A 20,933-nucleotide genomic window follows, 5' to 3' on the forward strand; every position below is an offset into this window, starting at 1 on the left:
ATTTTAATGGTTTGGTTTCGCTGATTGAAGTTGAATGCTGTCTGAATGCAGCAAAACATTTAACGTTCTTTCCAAGAACGGCTTGTCTCTTTCTAAGAACGCCTTTTAAAGACTTGATTAACTGAAATTAACTCATCTTTAGATTTATATGGCGCATACAATTATCGTTTGTTCATGATTTATGAGGGAACCTCGAATTTCGGAATCTCGAAACTTTAGCTTTGTAGTCGGTAATTCGCCTTTGGAGCGAGCGGTCCCGGATTCGATTTCTGGTGAGGACATTCGATGAAAAAAGTGTACAAGTTTTTTCAGGCATTTCGAAGACTTAAACTCTCTTCGAAAATCTAGAAAGTGAATCTCTGCACAAGATGAAGAAACCGTCATTCATTATAGTATTGCCATCAGATCTCTTCAAGAGAAATCTAGGAAAAATTAGTAAAAACATGGGAAGGAAATCATGTGATATAAGTAACAGGACCAGAACACTTTTTCCTTGGTGTCTGTCGCGTGGGGTCCCTAGTTAATGATCCCAATCGATTTCTGCATCCATGGCTTGTCTTTTTTTTTTTTTTTTTTTCCTGTTTTCTTTTCCTAAAGTGTAAAGAATATTTTCCCGAAGTTCGCCGATGTTATATCTGAACACCTTTCCTGTCTGTGTTGAAGTCTAGTAAGTGTGGAGACACATCTTCATTCAACATTTCGGCCTCGTATGACCTATCATGAATGGAGGATACTCTTTATTTTCTGCCTTTACTTTTGGTAGAATACGTCACAAATTTCCTAATTTCTTTGGGGATACCCTTATGCCGCTCATACATCACATCCAATTGCGCAGGAATGAATACCTCCTTTTATCCGACAGTCCATTTATGAGTTATGGCTCTTATGGCTCTTCTGGCATTTTGATTGGCCATAAAGCCGAAAGAAAGCATTTCTTCACCTAGGCAGGTCTATAGAAGGGTTAGGGAACCTGCGGCTTTCAGAGCCATTAAACACGTTTTAGGCCTGTTGTAAAAGAAAGCTAAATTACGTATACAAAAAATATAAAATAGTCATAACATAGTTTTGAAGTTACATTATATCAAGTAATATAGTTTTATACATTTTCATGTACATTATTAAAGTAACTAATAACTGAAATATACAGGGTATAACAAGAAAGTACGGCAAAATTTCAGGGGTAGATTCCTTATGGGTAGACAAGCAAAGAAGTTCATATGACCATATGTCTGGAAATGCATCGTTACAGAGTTACGGCCATTTAGCCGCCTAATGGTGTGAAGTTGTCACATTCTGGTTGCTCCTTAATGTGACTCAATTTAAACCTCAATAACTCAGACCCTAATTAAGCTAGGGATATAATTTTAGTAGCAATGTGTTCCTGAAGGATGAAGGTTTCCGTCGATATGCATTTTATGAGTATAACCCCAAGGGGAAAGGAATGCCATCCCCAAAATCCTGGTGAAAAAAAAAAAACACGTAATTACCCTCTCCCGTCCACCATGGTACCTCTCACATATATAAAATACATATCGGCGGAAAGCGTCGTCCTTCAGAAATACATAGATACCAAAATTATCTTCGTAGCTTAATAAGGGGATGAGTTATTGAGGTTTAAATTAAGTCACATTAAAAACCGACCAGAATGTGACTATTTCACATCATTAGGTGGCTCAATGCCGTAAATCTGTAACGATGTATTTCCCGACATATGGTCATATGAACTTTTTTGCTTGTTTACCCATAAGGAATCCACCCCTGAATTTTTGCCGTACCTTTTTTTACACCCTGTATCTAAAAGAAAGTTAGGCAAAATTGAATAAGACTGAATAAACTATCCTGTGAGGCTTTCGTGGGAAATGGGCATTGCCAATGCGGCCTTTAAAACAGAAAAGTTGGACTCCTCTGGTATATAATTTTCATCTTATTTTGGTGTCAGGAATCATTTCCCAAAAGATGGTGGTGTTTCCGAACATCCTGTATATGCTTTCGTCAACCTTTACTTTAGTTGTGTTACTGCTTCCAGTTAGAAGCTTTTATTTTTCTTCGAATACCGTCTTCATCTGATCTACGTATTCTGGATTTTATATTTTGTTTGCACCTAAGTTATTATCGCGTGCTGTTTACTCCCTAAGTAACGGAATTCTTTACACCTTCCACCACACGACTTTCGGTTTCAATATTGATCTATATGGAGCAAAACCAATAATTGGTAGCGAGAAGCGGTTTTATAGAATTGATTTAGTGTTCTAAGATTAGAAGCATCATCTCTATTAACTCCCTATTCAAACCGGAATTGGTAGAAATCAACCGCTTCCGGTTTTAACGTTGGTCGTTATAAAGCGAACAGCAGCTTTCTGTTATTAATTAAACATCCGAAGAATATATTCCATCTTCTCTCTATTAAAACAAGGAATGGTGTAAATCTACTACGACTTCCGGTTTCAATAATAACAGAAAATATCACGCCGTACAAGTTAAATTCCACGTGATGTACACGTGGCACTGTTACTTGTTTAGCTGTGTAACTTCCTTCAAGAGCTGTCACCGGAAAAATGCATCTATTAGCGTGACTGCTCATTATTAGTAGTAATTAGCTCAGTGAGATGTTTGCCACTTATAAATAGGATTTGCAGAGTGCTTCAGTAAGAGAGAGGTCTCATATATTTAACTGGATTGTCGGGTTTTCTCCTTTCTTCGCTCTTCCGTATTTCGCTTTTTTCCCATTGTAATTTACTAGCATTCTGTCCCATTTAGCCTACGGAGTATAATTGCAGGACATTAAACTTAAGGCTTAATTTAATCTTTTGTTCTAAACTACTCGATGAGCAAAATAGTACGTTTATTGTAAAAACTCTTAACGTGTAACAGTTTCGCTAGCTATCCACTGAGGCTTCATCAGATACTATGAATACACAGGTAGTGACAGATTTAATATATGAGACGGTGAAAAAATCACTGATTCCTGATTGGTTTCTCGAAACTACAACAGCCAATCCTCTTACATCACACACCAAAAATAAAAAATAAAAAGTTACTATTACCCTTCCCCCTGTTGACACCATATTATATATATATATTAATTTCTAATAACTAGGCCTGATCTAATTAACAAGATAATTTCTTAAATTTGAATATTAATAATACGAGAGTAAGTAAAAAATTATCCTCAGTTTTGACGTATCTCTTCTTACGTTGTTGATACTGAGCTGTGTTTTCGTGTATTTTAGTCTTCCTTTTGTTCCAGATAGATCATGGCGGCTGGCTTCATTAGAAGTTTGCAGCAAAGAGGAACAACGAGCAGTGATCCTTTTTTGTGGTCGGAATGTGTATTAGGAACCATGACTAATTTCCAGACGATGTGCCACTTCATCAATAGTCACTCGTCTGTCGAACAGAACCATGTCACGTGCACGCTCAATATTGTCTTCATTTGTGGCCTTAGATGGTCGTCCGGCTCTTTCCTCCTGCGTAACACTTGTGCGAACATTTTTGAATTTTTCAATCCAGTCGTAGACACTCCGTTGCGGCAAAACACTGTTCCCGTATTGTGCCTTTGTAAGTCTTTGATGGATTGCGGCCCCTGATACACCTTCCGACCACAAAAACCGGATTACTACTAATTGTTCCTCTTTGGTGCAAACTTCTAATGGAGCGGCCATGATCTATCTGCAACAAAAGAAAGATAAATATTTGGTCTAGGAATTAATTCGTGCGGGTGGACAAGAGATGGCGCAACGAACGGAGTTCCGTGTATCCACACATGTGTTGCAAACCCCTGTCATCGCGTATCGTTCGTAGTATAGGGCAGTGGATTAAAGCGTCAACAACACCAGTTTGTAGTTAAGTGAACATGGCGCAATTTCTGCCTGATAAAGTGTTTTTGCGGGGTGTCCTGCTGCATTACTTTAACATGCAGAAAAGTGCGACTGAAAGTCATCGTATTTTGGTGGAAGTGTATGGTGACCATGCTCTAGCTGAGCGAACGTGTCAGAAGTGGTTTGCACGGTTTAGAAGTGGTGATTTCGGCTTGGCAGACCAAGAGCGAGCTGGACAGCCAAAAAAATTTCAAGACGAAGAATTGACAGCATTGCTCGAGCAGGATTCGTGTCAAACGCAGGAACAACTTGCAGCAGCATTAGGCGTTGATCAAACAACAGTCTCCAAACGCTTGAAAGCCATGGGAATGATTCAAAAGATGTCACATTGGGTTCCACATGAATTGAAAGACAGAGACGTTGAAAGACGAAAAAACATTTGCGAATTGCTGCTTCAACGACAGAGCAGAAAGGGGTTTCTGCATCGAATTATTACGGGTGATCAGAAGTGGATCCATTACGAGAACCCTAAACGAGAAAAGGCCTGGGTGAAACCAGGTGAACCAGGTCCATCACAACCAAAACGAGATATTCACTGTGCAAAGGTTATGCTGTGCATATGGTGGGATATGAAAGGTGTGGTGTACTATGAGCTGCTGCAACCGGGTGAAACTATGAATGGAGAACGTTATCGACGACAATTAATGCGTTTGAAGCAAGCTCTGGCCAGAACACGACCAGAATGGGAGAACAGACATGATAAACTTATTGTTCAACATGATAACGCTCGCCCACATGTCGCAAAACCGGTCAAAACCTATTTAGAAAATGTCGGATGGGTGTTTTACCCCACCCGCCGTATTCACCAGACGTTGCTCCTTCGGACTACTAGTTGTTCGATTGCATGAACAACGATTTGATTGGACAGCGGTTTACTTCTTCAGAAGATATCGAAACATGGGTCTCTGACTGGATCGCTTCCAAGGATGAGGACTTCTTTCGCCATGGAATCCGTACATTGCCTGACAGATGGGCGAAAGTGGTGGCTAGCGATGGACAATATTTTTCTTAAGGTATTTATGTATTTTGTGTTTGTACTACAGCTTCAATGTGTGCGTACCAACCGCACGAATTAATTCCTAGACCAAATAGATGGATTAGGATCAAACATTCATAGCATGATCACAACAGCATAACAATAAAATAAACAATGGTCAGGACAGAGGTAAGATTGAACAATGTAAGAAGAGTTATGTCAACAGTGCGGATAATTTTTCCCTTACCCTCGTACAATACAAATAATAAATAAAGAAACAAGTACCACTGAATTGATGAACAGTGGAATAAGTTATTAAAGAGTCTTAAAAGATTAAGTAAGTTAATTGCACAGGTTTATTTTTGTATATTTAGTGTTATTTATTTATTCACGTATTAATTCTGTCCTGTGTGTTCATAGTGTCTGATGGAGCCAAGTGCGTAGTTGGCGAAATTGTTACATGTTAAGAATTTTACAATACAAGTTTTGCTTCTTGAGTAGGTTAAATCAAATTTAAGTCTATAAAAAAACAAAGTTCGGAGAATGGAAATAATTTTTTTATATTTATGTGTTGCTTTTCCAATCGTAGTTTGGGCGGTGAATCTGAGAATGAAACATTTGAGGAAATTTATGTGTCGGAGGAGGAGACGTCGAACGAAGCGAATGGCCATGAAGCTGAGAAGAGAACTTCTGAGCATGATATGCAGAGAACCAGAAAGATGACAGTTCCTGATGTCATTCCAGAGACTGGACCACCTCAGACTTCAGAGTACTTTTACCAAACAAAGCAGGTAGAGACTTGGGCTTCCTCAGATTCAGGCTGTCAGGATTTAAAACTAGTAAGTACCGTATTATGCGGTGTATAAGACTCACTTTAATATTAATATATATATATGACACAATAAGTCGAAAAATGGAATGCATCTTCTACACCAATCAGATATTTTGATATTGCAATTTCAATAAATATTCCCGATTCTGTGTTGGTTGATGCCCTCCTTGTTTACTTACGATGTGCAACAGCATTCCAGCCACGTGCAGTTTAGTGACTCACTAAAAGTAGTTTGGGTGCAATAGCTTTATTTACCCAATATATAGCTATTTATAGTTTCATAGCATGTATGTTTTTTTCTTTGGACCAGAGCCGAACTTAAGTCAGTTTGACCGATTGCTTGAAATTGGACTGCACGCCTATTGAAGACTCTGCGCTAGAGTGTGATCTACTCTTAGTTATCAAATATATGCGGGTCATTCCATATGAATTCACCAGATTGAAGGAACATTTGTTGCTTCATAGTCACAGATTTGGCTGATTTTTTTTTTTTTTTTTTTTTTGTACTGAAAGGTAGTGTGGTCTAAGTAACAGAAATGCAATATGAGAACTTTTTAATAGATACTGCGGAAAATACAGGGTGTTCAAAAAGTGACGAATTTCTCCAAATTGGCCGTTTCTGAAAAACACCCTACGACAGAAAAAGAGCCATATCTCAAAAATTATTTGACCAATTGTAATGATTTTGGTCTTGTTTGAAAGTGGAAAGTCTGTACAAACCGAAAATGTCATTTTTACATGCGTAACTCCAAAAATCTCAGAAAAATCTTGCGAAATATACAAAAAACACTATCCAAAATAACACCCGAAATGACAATTTTTTAAACTGTGAATCCCAGGAGATAAAACAAAATAATTTGGTACATCACCTTATCAACACATACACAATAACATAAATAAAAATTAAAAAGGTATTATTTCTGACAATGAAATTATCCCAATTTTATTGTACCCTTACCTGGTTGCTGTCTGACGCTTTAGAAGAGTCTGTATTTTCGCAAAGACATGTACTCTTTCGTTTCCCTCTAATTAATTTTTGGAGCATATCCTTATAATCTTTATGTGAATTGTTTGCAGCATCAACGTGACATTGTGATTATATGTAGGGCCACACAATCTTTGAAACGTAACTGGCAAAAGTTAGAAAATCCAATAATGTTCTAGTGAATGTTTCTCCTTAAAATATATAAAGATTTTCTTTAAGTTGAAGAATAATAGCCTCTTCTGCTTCAAGATCTTTCCATTCCCAACTGGCACAGATATACAATCCTTTTTACCAGCACACTCGACTTATATCGGTAGGTAAAATTCTTGAACTCATCTTATAGTATCTTGGCGTACACTTGCTTCTTTTCTTTTCCCAGGTTTGGATGAATCAGAGCCATCTATTGAATATGTGAAGAAAGTACATTGTTCAGTTCTGCCATCTGTGGGTAAGTAACAAAACTACTTAGCTACATGAGAAACAACTCCAAACTTGTACAGTATAGTGAGTGTTGACATTGTCTGAGTGGGTAAAAATGGAGACTTGTTTCCTTTGTAGTGGTGAGCATGTGGAGATACAGCCATTGTATTCTGTGTCTAGTTTAAGTGCAGAAAACCAAGAACTTCTTAAATTAAGAGCAAGACTTGTCCAGAATGAAACAGGTGACTTTGCTTCACTACATATTTGTGAGAGTCACAAGATAGAATATCTCACAAGAATAGAATATCTCACAAGATATGAACATAACCAAAGAAGATGCTGTGACCCTCTGAATTTGCATTCTCATAAACCATGAAAGAAATCTCTTAAAACTCTAACACTGAAAATGTTGTGTAAAGTCAATCTTACAAATCTGAACATTGCACCAGGACAGAAAGTGTGCATTACATGCTACCAAAATATTTTTACTGCAGGTAAAACGGAGCAACAAGATACATGTGCTTCACAGTCTGAAGATATAGAGTTTTCTGAACCAAGTACGTCTTTGGAGGGACTGAACACCTCCCTCACTGCTGTTGGGTGTTCACCTCTCAAAGTTAAAAAACTATCCAGAAAAAGGCGTACACCATACATGAAAAAGAAACTGTTAGATTTAAGTGCAAAATGTGTTCAGACAGCAGCAGATCTATTACATGTTCCTCCTCATGAGTTACACAGTGTTCCAACGCCGTGCACTACCACATGTTCAGACTGTGACACATTGATGGAGGGGCTCAGGAGAAAATTTGCTGTATCTACCTTCCCGGATAAGGTGCAAATACTGACTCTAGTTCCTAACTCATGGACTATACCACAGACTATGGAATATTTTGAAACAACTGAATATATGGTTAGACAAGCACGTACGATCAGAAACACAGAAGGTATTCTATCCAAACCTGGTAAAAGAAAAGGTGCAAGTGTAAGCAATGATACAATAACATATGTTCAAGAATTTTATCTACATGATGATATAAGTCGAGTTTGTGTGTCTGTGCCGACTGAGAATGGGAGGGAATTGAAACAGAAGAGGCTGTTATTGTTCAACTTGAAGGAAATCTTTACATATTTTAAGGAAAAGCATCCAACAGAAAAAATTGGATTTTCTAAATTTTGCCAGTTACGTCCCAAGGAGTGTGTGACCACTGTAAGCCGTGGAATACATTCTGTTTGTGTATGTAAATATCATCAAAATGTCAAGCTGATGCTACAAGCCATACACATACAAGATTATAAGGGTATGCTCCAAAAATTGGTTTGTACATTAGAGAATGAAGAATGCATGATTCATCGCTGCAAAAACTGTCCATCAGAAGAGTTTGTCAAGTCGGAACTGCTGCAATCCGAAATGTTTAACCTTGTAGATACTATAAAGTACTACCAGTGGGAAGAAACGGACAGATCAACTATTGCATGCATAGAACAGCCATGGGATGACTTTATTGACAAACTGGTTACCAATCTTTCAAAACTTACAGCTCATCACTTCATTTCTAAATGTCAGAGCACTTTTTTGCAAATATCAAGGGAAAACATAACACAAGAAACAGTTATTATTATTGCTGATTTCTCTGAAAATTATTCCGTTGTAATTCAGGATTCCATTCAGAGTTTTCATTGGAGTACTTGTCAAGCTACGGTTCATCCGTTTCTGGTCTATTACAGAGATGCTTCTGGGTCTGTCTGTCACCTCTGTATGTGCGTAATAAGTGACTGCTTGCAGCATGATACAAATACATTTTGGTCATTTCAGAAACACATTGTTGCTCATATTAGAAAAGTTGTTCCGGAAGTGGCCCATATTTTGTATTTCAGTGACGGCTCAGCAGCACAGTATAAAAATTACAAAAACCTCACAAATTTGTGCTACCATCTGGAAGATCATGGCACAATGGCGGAGTGGCATTTCTTTGGCACAAGCCATGGAAAAACGGCATGTGATGGTATTGGTGCCACTGTGAAACGAATGGCTACTCACAAGTCTTAAACACCCAAGAGATAATATGATATTAACTCCTGAAGATCTCTTCAATTATGCAGACAAGAATATCACTGGCATCAAAATATTGTATGTTTCATCATCAGAAATATCTGCTTCTTCCATTGCTCTGGAGAAAAGGTACACTAATACACAGCCAATTCGTGGTATCAGGCACTATCATAGTTTCATCCCCATACCGAATTCACTAACAATTCAAGTGCACAGAGTTTCTGGTTCTCTTCATTCACACAATGTACACTTGGGTAAAAGGGAGCATGTACAGTCACAAGTTACTGAGTTACAAGTAGAGCAGTACGTAGCTTGTGTTTATTGTGGAAAATGGTAGTTGGGAAAGATCATTGATGTTTCACAAGAAAATGGTGATGTAAAAGTACAGTTCATGCATCCTAATGGTCCATCTATGTCTTACACCTGGCCCTCAACTCCTGACACATGCTGGATCCTCACAGGCCATGTCTTGAAGATCATCAATGTTCCCATCACATCAACAGGACGAACATATTACATCAGTGCAGAAGATACTGCCAATATCGTTTCCCTCTTCCAGAAGCAGTATTTGTAAGTATTTCTCGGTGGGAGCTTCTACATGCTGTACCTTCATACCATTGTCTTTTTTGGACATACTGTGATTATTATGTTATATCCTTGTTCATAACGATGTATAATTGGAGCATTTTTGCCTTCTATTATGTGCGTGTTAATTCTTACACAGTAGTGACATACTTCCACATATCTTCTGGTGTGCTAGAACTGTTCAATTTGTGCCATATGTGTTGTGTTTGCAGAAATATGGACTCTTCTAAAGCGTCAGACAGCAACCAGGTAAGGGTATAATAAAATTGTGATAATTTCATTGTCAGAAATAATATCTTTTTAATTTTTATTTATGTTATTGTGTATGTATTGGTAACGTGATGTACCAAATTATTTTGTTTTATCACTTGGGATTCACCATTTAAAAAATTGTCATTTCGGGTGTTATTTTGGTTAGTATTTTTTGTCTAGTTCACAAGATTTTTCTGAGATTTTTGGAGTTACGCATGCAAAAATGACATCTTCGGTTTGTACAGACCTTCCATTTTCATATAAGACCAAAATCATTACAATTGGTCAAATAGTTGTTGAGATATGGCTCTTTTTCTGTCGTAGGGTGTTTTTTCAGAAACGGCCAATTTGGAGAAATTCGTCACTTTTTGAACACCCTGTATTTTCCGCAGTATCTATTAAAAAGTTCTCATATTGCATTTCTGTTACTTAGACCACACTACCTTTCAGTACCAAAAAAATCAGCCAAATCTGTGACTATGAAGCAACATGCATCTGGTGAATTCGTATGGAATGACCCATGCGTGAATACATTGCAGTGTATATGATTTTCTTGACCTGAATCTGAAATTAACTGGACTTTGAAATAAAACAAAACTCTAAAAGACTTTGCAGAGAAGGAAAGCAAGGAAAATAACTTTAATAAAAAGGAATAATATTATGACTTATTTATAGTCTATCAATTTTAAGTGATTTTTAGAAGTTCAAAAATTTAATTTGTTTTCAACAGAGCACTTAATTATTTTCTTTTATCTGAAGAAATTATATACAGGGTGGCACAGAATTATGTATATACTATTTCAAAGACTGCAGTAAAGAAATTAGCAACATAATTTGAACACCCTGTATGAAATTTTTCTAAGGAAAGGTATGAGAGTAATCTCTGTTCTCCATGGCAAGGTCCACCAATGCATCATCTTGGAGACGAAGATCAACGTTGTCACAAGCAGCTTAACAGATCCGTGTTGGTATCCTGTGGAACTCTTCTGTGATAGCTTTCCGTAGTTCGATTAAATTGCGTATGTGATGATACACTTTTCCTTTAAAACACTCCATAAGAAAAAGTTAGATGGTGTAAATCGGGAGATCAAACAGACCATTCCCATTTTACAATCACCAAAAGAAATCAACATGACTACTTTTCTGAGGTGAAATACAAATATTGTTAGCTGCTTGTAGGCTTACACGTATGCAGTTCTATATTAAAATGTAGCATACATCTGTTGGATCCATTGACCCCTATTCATTTCTTAAACGTACATTTTGATTATTTTTGCTCCGATCGATCAAACTTTCTCATTTTCATTCTACCTCAGAGAAATTAAGTTTATAATAGACTTTATATATAGTACATAATCCTATAGATCTTGGTACTAGTTGACTGGTAATGGGGGGTTCCCAAAATTGTTCCCAATTGGGCTCCGCACCTCTTAAGGCCGGCTATTCTTTAGATGCATATGTGCTTTAGACATTTCAAGACATATGTGCGATCTTACACTTAGCTAAGCATCTTTCTTTTAAAATATCACTTTGTATTTTCGTAAAATTATGTTTATAATATGCTGTGAAAATAGTGTTGCTCAAAATTGAATACAGAAAATGAGGTGCGTCTTATATCCTGCCATACAGTAGATGCATTTCAGAGTATTAGGATATTGTTTATACAGTAATGACGTTGCCATTAGATTTTATTTTCAATAGCGGGAAATAAGTATTACTGTCTGTACTCAATACCCCCCTCTCCCCCCGCCACACACACATCGTTCAAGGAAGAACCAAAAGAGTTAAAGTAAGATAACTAAAGTGCAAGTTCGTGGATGTTAAATTCAGATAAATACTTTTTATATGGCAGAAGTAGATATAACACTTTGCAATGCTGGTTTAATGCGCACGAATGTGTATGAAGGTAAACAAAAAAGTAGTGCGATGTTTAACAAACAGTATTCTTAAAAGTCGTGAGTTTTGTGTGTACCTATATACACAATTTACAACTTTAACGTCATTCGGATTTGACATACTGTAGAGGAATATTATGTTGTTATATGATTCATCAACTTAGTCATTGTATGTTCGATATATGGATCTCTGGTTGTACGTACAATATCTAATTGAATTCCAACTTCGTCCATAACTGCCGTTCCATACTCTTGTCAAAAGTATCAATGGCATTAGTTATTCTTCCGTTCAGATCATCAAGATCAATCATAGGAGTACTGTTCACTTTATTGTGAGGAAGCCTATAAGATCGGATAATTGAACCATCTCTACCAATTAAGCTCGCTAAACTCCTCTGCTCTACCTGGGAAGTGTTCGCTAATGTGTCTACGATTAACTTGGGAGGCGTCAACCAAAATTCGACGTTTAACGTACTGTTTTGAACTAATCAATAACAGGATACATATACCCTGTAAGTTTGTTTAGTGAAAAGAACGTTGATTTTTTTCTGCTTTATCAGTCTTGAAAATATTTCCTTGTCTTTTATCAGTCTGAGAATATCGGAAGATTTTTCGGTTGCATGATTTGATTCATTCAGATGTTCATTAAGTTTTTTGCTAACAAAAGTGTTTTTCTAGATTAACCTTAGATAATATTGTACTTATGAGAAGAACTTACGTCATACGGAGCCTATTTCATTAAATAAGTCATAAAATATGAGTTTACAACAAGAGTAAAATTTGCTTGCTAAACTAGCTGAACCTGCGCTCTCTACACAGCGCATCATTCACATATGAGCGTGAATCTCCTTGACATTCCTCACAACATGCGTACATGTCCCTTTACAGACACAAGTGAAGAACACCTTAATAAAAAATCGGCAAGGGATATCGCAAAGAGCAGATTTTTTTCGATTATTTTTTCATTATCTTGCACCGTTTGCAAGATTTGAGCTTACTCCTGGATGGAGTTTCTAATTCATGTATGATCAGTTTTCTTTCTTCTTGCGTGCTATACACACAATGATGTCAATGATATATAGTGTTTATTGAGCAAAACACTCCAAACAATAAATATTCATCTTAGACTGGAGAAATGGTTATCGTTCGTTTTTCATCATTTGGCTATGAAACAAACGCCGGAGAGATATACTAACCCTGTATACAAACGTGTGGTGTTGGAGTGTATAACTCGTAGGATATGATGCTTTACTTTCTAAAATTTTAATACTTCCAGTGTACCCCTAAAAATGTAATAAAAAAATAACGGCAATTTTTTTTTAATCTACAGAACAACAATCTACACAAAATTTAATCGATTAGTGAAAACGGCATCTTGCTAGAGCTTGTGGTTTCCGAGAGATCATTGTCAAGAGAGTTGACTACAAACGTATAAACTTTTCTTGACTACAAACATATAAACGTGGCATTTTAATATGTAGATATTTATATTAGTATCTTTAATTTATAAAAATTTTAATCTTCAAGATTAGTATTTTTTTCTGAGGAAAAATACAGGCCTGTGGCATGATAACTTGAAACTGTTTGTAGTTTTTCTTATTCAATAATGTGTAAATTTGGGCATCGTTTCTACTGTGGACTGATTTTGCCCCCCCCCCCCCAAAAAAAAAAAATCCACTTAAAAGTACTGATTAAAGGTATAATTGTTTCAATTTTTGATTTTATGTAAAATTTTTGGTAGCCTACCCCATCTTTGGTAATGAATCACTTTTTCTTCATTCTAGAACTATCTTTCGGAGAATGTGAAACAGAAGCAAGAATTGGAGAATGTTATGCCCAAGAAGAAGGCTTCGATTCCTAACCAAATAGGAGGTTTAGAAAGGTACTACATGTTACTTCTAATTTAAACTAGATCTAGTATAGAGAAATCGTTCAGACTTGCGCCACGAAGGAAACTGAAGTAAAGTTAAACCAGCAGGTTTCTCACTTTTATCACTATAAAGTTTCCTTTTCCTATACAAAAGGAACACCGAGACAGTGTTTTGATAAGTGGTCACAATCGGCTGGCATGGTTGAGCGATCTAAAGCTTGAGATTGGCGGTCGCCGATCGAATTCCGCTCAGAGCATGAGTGCTACGTATTGCTGTCACAACACTCATCATTGTCTCTAAAGGGCAGTTAGGTACGTGGTATGTAAAACTGAAAAATAAACAAACGACCACAGCATATTTCACTGTGTAGGAGTAGAATGGACGTAACCATAGTTAACCCTAGTCTTGCTTATCCTCAGTAGCAGTAGAGAAATCTCCCAAACGCCTATTGCATATTCTCTGTGCACATTTAGAGGGGCCCGGTAGCTCAGTGGTAGACGGCTTACCTCTGCTACGTGAGGTCCCTGGGGCTACTTGCGTTACCTCCCCCATTATCATTCCACCAGTTCCTCTGTCGTCATTTATTTGCGTTAATCATGCGTCTTCCTTAGCCTAAAGAGCATAGTGTGGGACGTTAAACTGAAAGATTTCATCTCATTTTCAAAGGTTTCTGAGTGCACTTCCGCCTCGTGGTCGAACGTCCCATACCTCGTGGTGGGGGGAACAATTTTGTAGAGTAAGGCCACCCAGTAGTGGCTAAGGTGCATAGGATCCCGGTTTCGATTCTCAGTAGATGAGCTTAAAACTTGAACGCATTAGTATGGATCATCGTAACCTGTAGCACCACGTCTCATATAGCCTTTGTGCTGAAAGGTACACTAAGATCCAATCTAATCCATCATCGCCCAGAGAGGTTCGTCCCACTCCGGAATGAATGGATTGCATGAAAGGTTCCAGTAGTGCACCCGGTACCTCAGCCATAATCTGATGTGGCCAGAGCTGAGTTTGTAGCCAGTGTTACCTGTTTGGGGCAAAAGTCACTGAGTCAAGGAGATTCAGCGTCCTAGATGGCTACAAAATATATTTTTCCAGTTGACGACTTACTTAGAAATCTAGCGACTTCTGTGCTACAAACAACTTATCTTTTTCTAATGGAGTATTGTTAATAATAGGCGTCAATTTTGGCGCCCACGTAGTGTACTTGACTTCCCTATTTTTATTAAAATCCTCGTTGTAAGAAGAGACATCCCAATATTGAAAGCTTAAAGCGGTCTCTTCGGAAAGCAGCTACATATTTCCCAGTTAATATGTTGCGTAATGCAATTCATGAGTGGCCACGAAGACTTAAGGACTGTGTGCATGCTAATGGTGGCTATTTTGAATAATTATGTGTGGTTTTGGTTCATAATTCATCCATGTAACTCTTGTTATTAGGATATTAAAATATCTCTAACCATTTTGTGACAATGTTCTTAAAACTTTGGGACAGTCTTTATGGTAAGAGTGGGTCTATTGTAAATGCATTGAAAAACTTGAGTCGCTTGGGGCACCATTTAGTTTTCAATTGGACTAATTTTTCGCATGTGTTACTAAGGTATGATATGGAATCATTTTAAGAGATAAGGCTCAAAAACCTTTGAAGTCTAAAAGTAAGAACTTTCCTAATATATTCATGCTCCCTTCGTTGTTCATGATGGGGTACCATACTTAAAATTGTAGTTTTCAAGATTTGTTCCTTTTCGAGAGGGGGCGGCAAATTACCTACGGCCGACCCTCCTCGTAGACAAAAGAAGGAACATTCACTTTTTTGTAGACGCGTATTGTAAAACAGAAGGCCCAGCTGGAGTTGTTACTGATCCAGGATTAATAGTCTCTCATTATACACTTGCCATTTTTCTTACTTCCCATCTCTCTTCCACACTTATGCACTGCCATCTAAGTGTTAATAAATAAATAAATAAACGATCAATGAGAACATGTTTAGTAAATAATTACGACAATACAAATTGGCATAACATATAACATTTAGTTGTTTATCACTTTAATCCTTAAAATAGAAGTTAATAACGAGTCTATGGAGCAATATTGAATGTAACCGGGGAGGGTAATATGCTCCTGTAATTCAGCTTTCATGGAGGCGAAACAGTGGGGAACAACCTATACTCTAATATATTCTTACAAGGTACATTTGTGAAGTCTCCCCTCGGGATTCATGTAAAATTAATTCAAATGCAAAGTTCTCTGCGGCCCAATGTGTATTGTACTAACTTTAGCGGCCCATACCGGTAATTTGCATATTAATGGGACTTCATATATCCGGAATTCAATCATAAACTACTATAACGCTCGGACACAAAATTGCTTTTAGTTTCTGTATTTGTAACTAAACATTAATGTGGGCATATACAAAATAAATTGTAGCAAGTACTACTTCTCTTGACACATGTTACACACGCCAGCCACCATATTGATTCAACTTTCGGTTTTTCAAGTGCGAATAAGTCATTCATCAAATTCATGTACAATTTTCTCGGAAATTCACTGGTGTAGTGAGTTTTACCGTATTTTATACCATTTGCAAGGTATTGCATGTTAAATGTCAGGACCTCACGAATATTGAACCAAATAGAAAGTTGTGCAGATATAACCTTTTACGTGATTAATCGTTGACGAAATATTCTCTGGATATACATATATGCAGATTCACAGACGTCATTACGGAAGTTGTAGATCTTCAAGCACAACTCGCTCACAAAATCGTTGATGAGCAGATTTGGTTGATCATATTGATATAGACTTCCAGACCCGTAATGCTATTATCAAACTTCACGCACTTGTCCATAATCAGTTTAGTGCTCCAGTATTCAACAATATGCCTGGAAAAACCCTGCATTCCCCGTTACTTGTAATTTTTTGATGCTCCCGACAATGTTTTCTGGCAAACTGAAAATTCGAGTTGCTCATCTCTCAAGTGCACAATGACTCAGTCATCCGGTGTACTTACTGTCGTGTATATTTACACTTACTGGATTGGTTTATGAAGTCTCATAAGCATGTATAATTTCCCTGTATGTGCTGCATCGTTCAGCACAATACATACGGGCCCTGCACAACTTTCTATTTGGTTCAATATTCGTAAAGTACCTGATATTTAACATGCAATACCTTGCAAACGGTACAAGAAACGGTAAAGCTCACTACACCAGTGAACTTCTAAGAAAATTGTACATGCATTTGATGTATAATTTACACCTAATCCCATTTGAAAAACCGAAAGTTGAATCCAATATGGCGGCCGGGGTGTGTAATAGGGTGAATCGAAAAAACACTTTTTTGGAAATTTATTTTGGGATAGGGCTATTTTGTGTGTCTTTACCTATATATCACGTAAAAAATCTAAGTCGATTGGTGACGTCCTTCATGTATGACGGCTCATTTTTTTAAAGGAATAATTTGTAGCTTTTTCATACATTTTTTAAAAATAAACATGTAATATTCGTTTAGCGGTAGCGTTTTTTCTTGCTCCCTTAGCACGTAAAAAAAAAAAAAAAAAAAAAAAATCAGTTCGATAGGTCATATGGTTCAGGTGACGACATGACTAAAAATACGTTAAAACGTATTAAAATTTGAGAAAATTCGATAATATACCAAAAATTCATGTCAATATTTTCCTCTTGTTTTACGGTAACAATTAAAAAAAAAAAGTGAAAGGCTTTTTAAAAGTATCTATGCCTGCATCATGCACGAGAAATCACCAATAATCCACTGGCGGGGAAGAAGGGAGTGATGTAGTAAAGTTAAAGGTTGAAGTGTAGCAAAGCTTATGCAAATCAATTCATTTTAGTGTTTCTTTTTTATTTGTCGTTTTATGTTTTTGGCATTAAATTTTCAAGAAGGAAATACTTTTCCAGCTCTTCGCTTATTTCTAAACTGTAGTAATTATATATTTAAAAATAACGTAGAACTCACCACGAGGAGGTGGCTGCAAAGCAAGTTCCGCCCGCCCACCTGCGTGCCTTTTAAGCTGCTAGGTCACTGTGTAAGTGTCACTGTCTGCTAGTGTCTACTGCTGACTAGCCTTGTAGTCAGACTTTGATGAGAAGTTTGGCATGTGCTGACGTGATTTTAGTGTAGACAGAACGAACTCATGTCGTGCCTGCGGTCCACATACAGAAGATGCCGCCTCAATCACTAATTTTATCATTCTCTCCACGTTCTGCGTGTGACAGAAAAAAGACTTAATTTCTTCAGATGCCATTGCTGCAGTTTTAGCATTCTCCTTTATCTCCTCTAAGCTCAAATGTTTGGTAAGATGGGGCTCTGTCAGATTTACTGTTGACCAGTCAACCATATCAACGTAGGACGTGGCGTCTAAGTTCACATTGTTTGGGACTTCACATTCCCAAACAGTTGTTGTAACGCTACATATTCGAGCCTTCAAACTTCTTCGCAACCCCAATCGTCGCTTGTCATCGTCGTCACTAATCAAAGGAAGGTAGGAGGTTCTCCAGATGAACTGAAGTATGCATTTCTACGTATAACTGGATCGATTACTTCTTTCGTTGAGTTGCCATTGATCGAGATAATGAAATTAGTGTCCAGAGATGTCGTGGTTGGTCTGTGCAAGATGGAAACCCACGTGGGAGTATAACCTTCCATAATGTAGAGGGCTTGAGACGTCATGTTGTCCTTGTTTATATCGGTGTCGTCTATGGTTAAGTTAAGGCGCAGGATTCGGGCAGCTGTTGTCAACCACCAGGCTTTGTGCATCTTTCAGTCATCCGGAGAACCTCCTACTTGCTTTGATTACTAACGACGAAGGTGACAAGCGACGATTGGGGTGGCGAAGAAATTTGAAGGCTCGAATATGTAGCGTTACAACAACAGTTCGAAAATTTGAAGTCCCAAAGAATGTGAACTTAGACGCCACGCCCTACGTTGATATGGTTGACTGGTCAACAGTAAATCTGACAGAGCCCCATCTTACCAAACATTTGAGCTTAGAGGAGATAAAGGAGAATGCTAAAACTGCAGCAATGGCATCTGAAGAAATTAAGTCTTTTTCCTGTCACACGCAGAACGTGGAGAGAATGATAAAATTAGTGATTGAGGCGGCATCTTCTGTATGTGGGCCGCAGGCACGACATGAGTTCGTTCTGTCTACACTAAAATCACGTCAGCACATGCCAAACTTCTCATCAAAGTCTGACTACAAGGCTAGTCAGCAGTAGACACTAGCAGACAGTGACACTTACACAGTGACCTAGCAGCTTAAAAGGCACGCAGGTGGGCGGGCGGAACTTGCTTTGCAGCCACCTCCTCGTGGTGAGTTCTACGTTATTTTTAAATATATAATTACTACAGTTTAGAAATAAGCGAAGAGCTGGAAAAGTATTTCCTTCTTGAAAATTTAATGCCAAAAACATAAAATGACAAACAAAAAAGAAACACTAAAATGAACTATGATTTGCATAAGCTTTGCGTACACTTCAACCTTTAACTTTACTACATCACTCCCTTCTTCCCCGCCAGTGGATTATTGGTGATTTCTCGTGCACGATGCAGGCATAGATACTTTTAGAAAGCCTTTCACTAAAAAAAAAAAAGTAAAACAAGAGCAAAATATTGACATGAATTTTTGGTGTATTATCGAATTTTCTCAAATTTTAATACGTTTTTACATATTTTTAGTCATATATCGTCACCTGAACCATATGAACTATCGAACTGAAATTTTTCTATATGCTAAGGGAGCAAGAAAAAAACGCTACGGCTAAACGAATATTACATGTTTATTTTTTTAAAAATTTATGAAAAAGTTACAAATTATTCCTTTAAAAAAATGAGAGCCAAGTCATACATGAAGGACGTCACCAATCGACTTAAGATTTTTTTTTATGTGATATTGAGGTAAAGACACAAAAATAGCTCTATCGTAAAATCAGTTTCGAAAGAAGTATTGTGTAACACGTGTCAGAGAAGCAGTACTTTATACAATTTGTTTTGTATGTGCCCACATTCATGTTTAGTTACAAATAAAGAAACTAAAAGCAATTTTGTGTCCGAGGGTTATAGTAGTCTATGACTGAATTCCGATAAATATGCGAAATACAGGTATGCAGTACCACTAAACTTAGTACAATAACATTGGGCCGCGGAGAACTTTGCATTTGAATTAATTTTAGATGAATCCCGACGGGACATTTCACGAATGTACCTTGTTAGATTCTTCTTCATTTTCTTAAACTCATTCAAGTTATACCTATTTCTCGATGTCTTATTTTCCGAACAGTATTTCATCAAGACCTTCCAGCAGCCTCAAGGAATATAAATGACTAGGTACTGTATGTTGCATAAAAAGTCACTTTATGTAATTTAAAATCCAATCTATAGTTAGTTAGATATTAAAGTTTCGTTTCACGTAGTACATGCACTAAGGTGGTCATTATTTTTCGACTTTCCGAGTTTTTAAAAAGTCTCACCCCCTACAATGTTCTATATCAGGCCAAAGTAATCAGTGAGAAAAATTAGGTCAGTTGAATAATATTAAATGGTGCCGCAAGTGACGTCAAGTTTCCAATACATTTACGGTATACAATATGAAACAAAAGGTACCTTTACATGTCATACTTCAAAGCGACGTAATACCATTTTAGATAAACGTATTTAAATGAAATCGGTCACATTTGAAAGGAAAAGTGAAATATTTTTACTATACCTCGTAGACATTGAATATGGGCCCCACGAGTGGCGATGCAGACATCAAGACGATATTCCCATTCACGCCGAAATGGACTGGATGACAGCAGAGATACGAACTTGCACTTCTTGCAGGTTTTGAGAAATGGGGGTATATAGACACAATCCTTTACGTAACTCCATAAAAAGAAGTCTGACCTTCAAATCAGACGACCATTTGTAGAAGACATTATCATCATTTCTGGCACATCTTTATCCATCCATCTTCTTGGAATCCGCTCATTCAGATGTTCTCGAACATGTAAATGCCAGTGAAGATGTGCTGCCTCTTGTTGGAAAATAAAGTCATTGCCTCCTTTTTACAATTGTGGAAATAACCATCAGAGACAGCAACTGCCTGCAAAATATCCAACAATGAACCCATATCGACCAATTACAAGTTGACTTGCACAAAAATATTTGAGTTTTTCTTTCAAATGTGACCAGTTTC

At 37.3% G+C, this 20,933-nt stretch overlaps 1 protein-coding gene across 6 annotated transcripts in view; it reads left to right on the forward strand.

Annotated features, from left to right (window-relative positions):
• The window catches only part of LOC145690794 (uncharacterized), an 85,854-nt gene that overhangs the window by 58,660 nt on the left and 6,261 nt on the right, over window positions 1-20,933 (forward strand). For all 6 annotated transcript variants that reach the window (XM_081766075.1, XM_081766076.1, XM_081766080.1 and 3 more), the window contains 2 exons: window positions 5,444-5,693; window positions 13,658-13,755. In XM_081766075.1, the coding sequence (XP_081622201.1) occupies window positions 5,444-5,693; window positions 13,658-13,755 (348 nt within the window). The remainder of the gene's footprint in view (window positions 1-5,443; window positions 5,694-13,657; window positions 13,756-20,933) is intronic.

This window comes from Thermobia domestica, chromosome 7 (genome assembly GCF_964235325.1).
Source record: "Thermobia domestica chromosome 7, izTheDome1.hap1.1, whole genome shotgun sequence".
NCBI lineage: Eukaryota > Metazoa > Arthropoda > Insecta > Zygentoma > Lepismatidae > Thermobia > Thermobia domestica.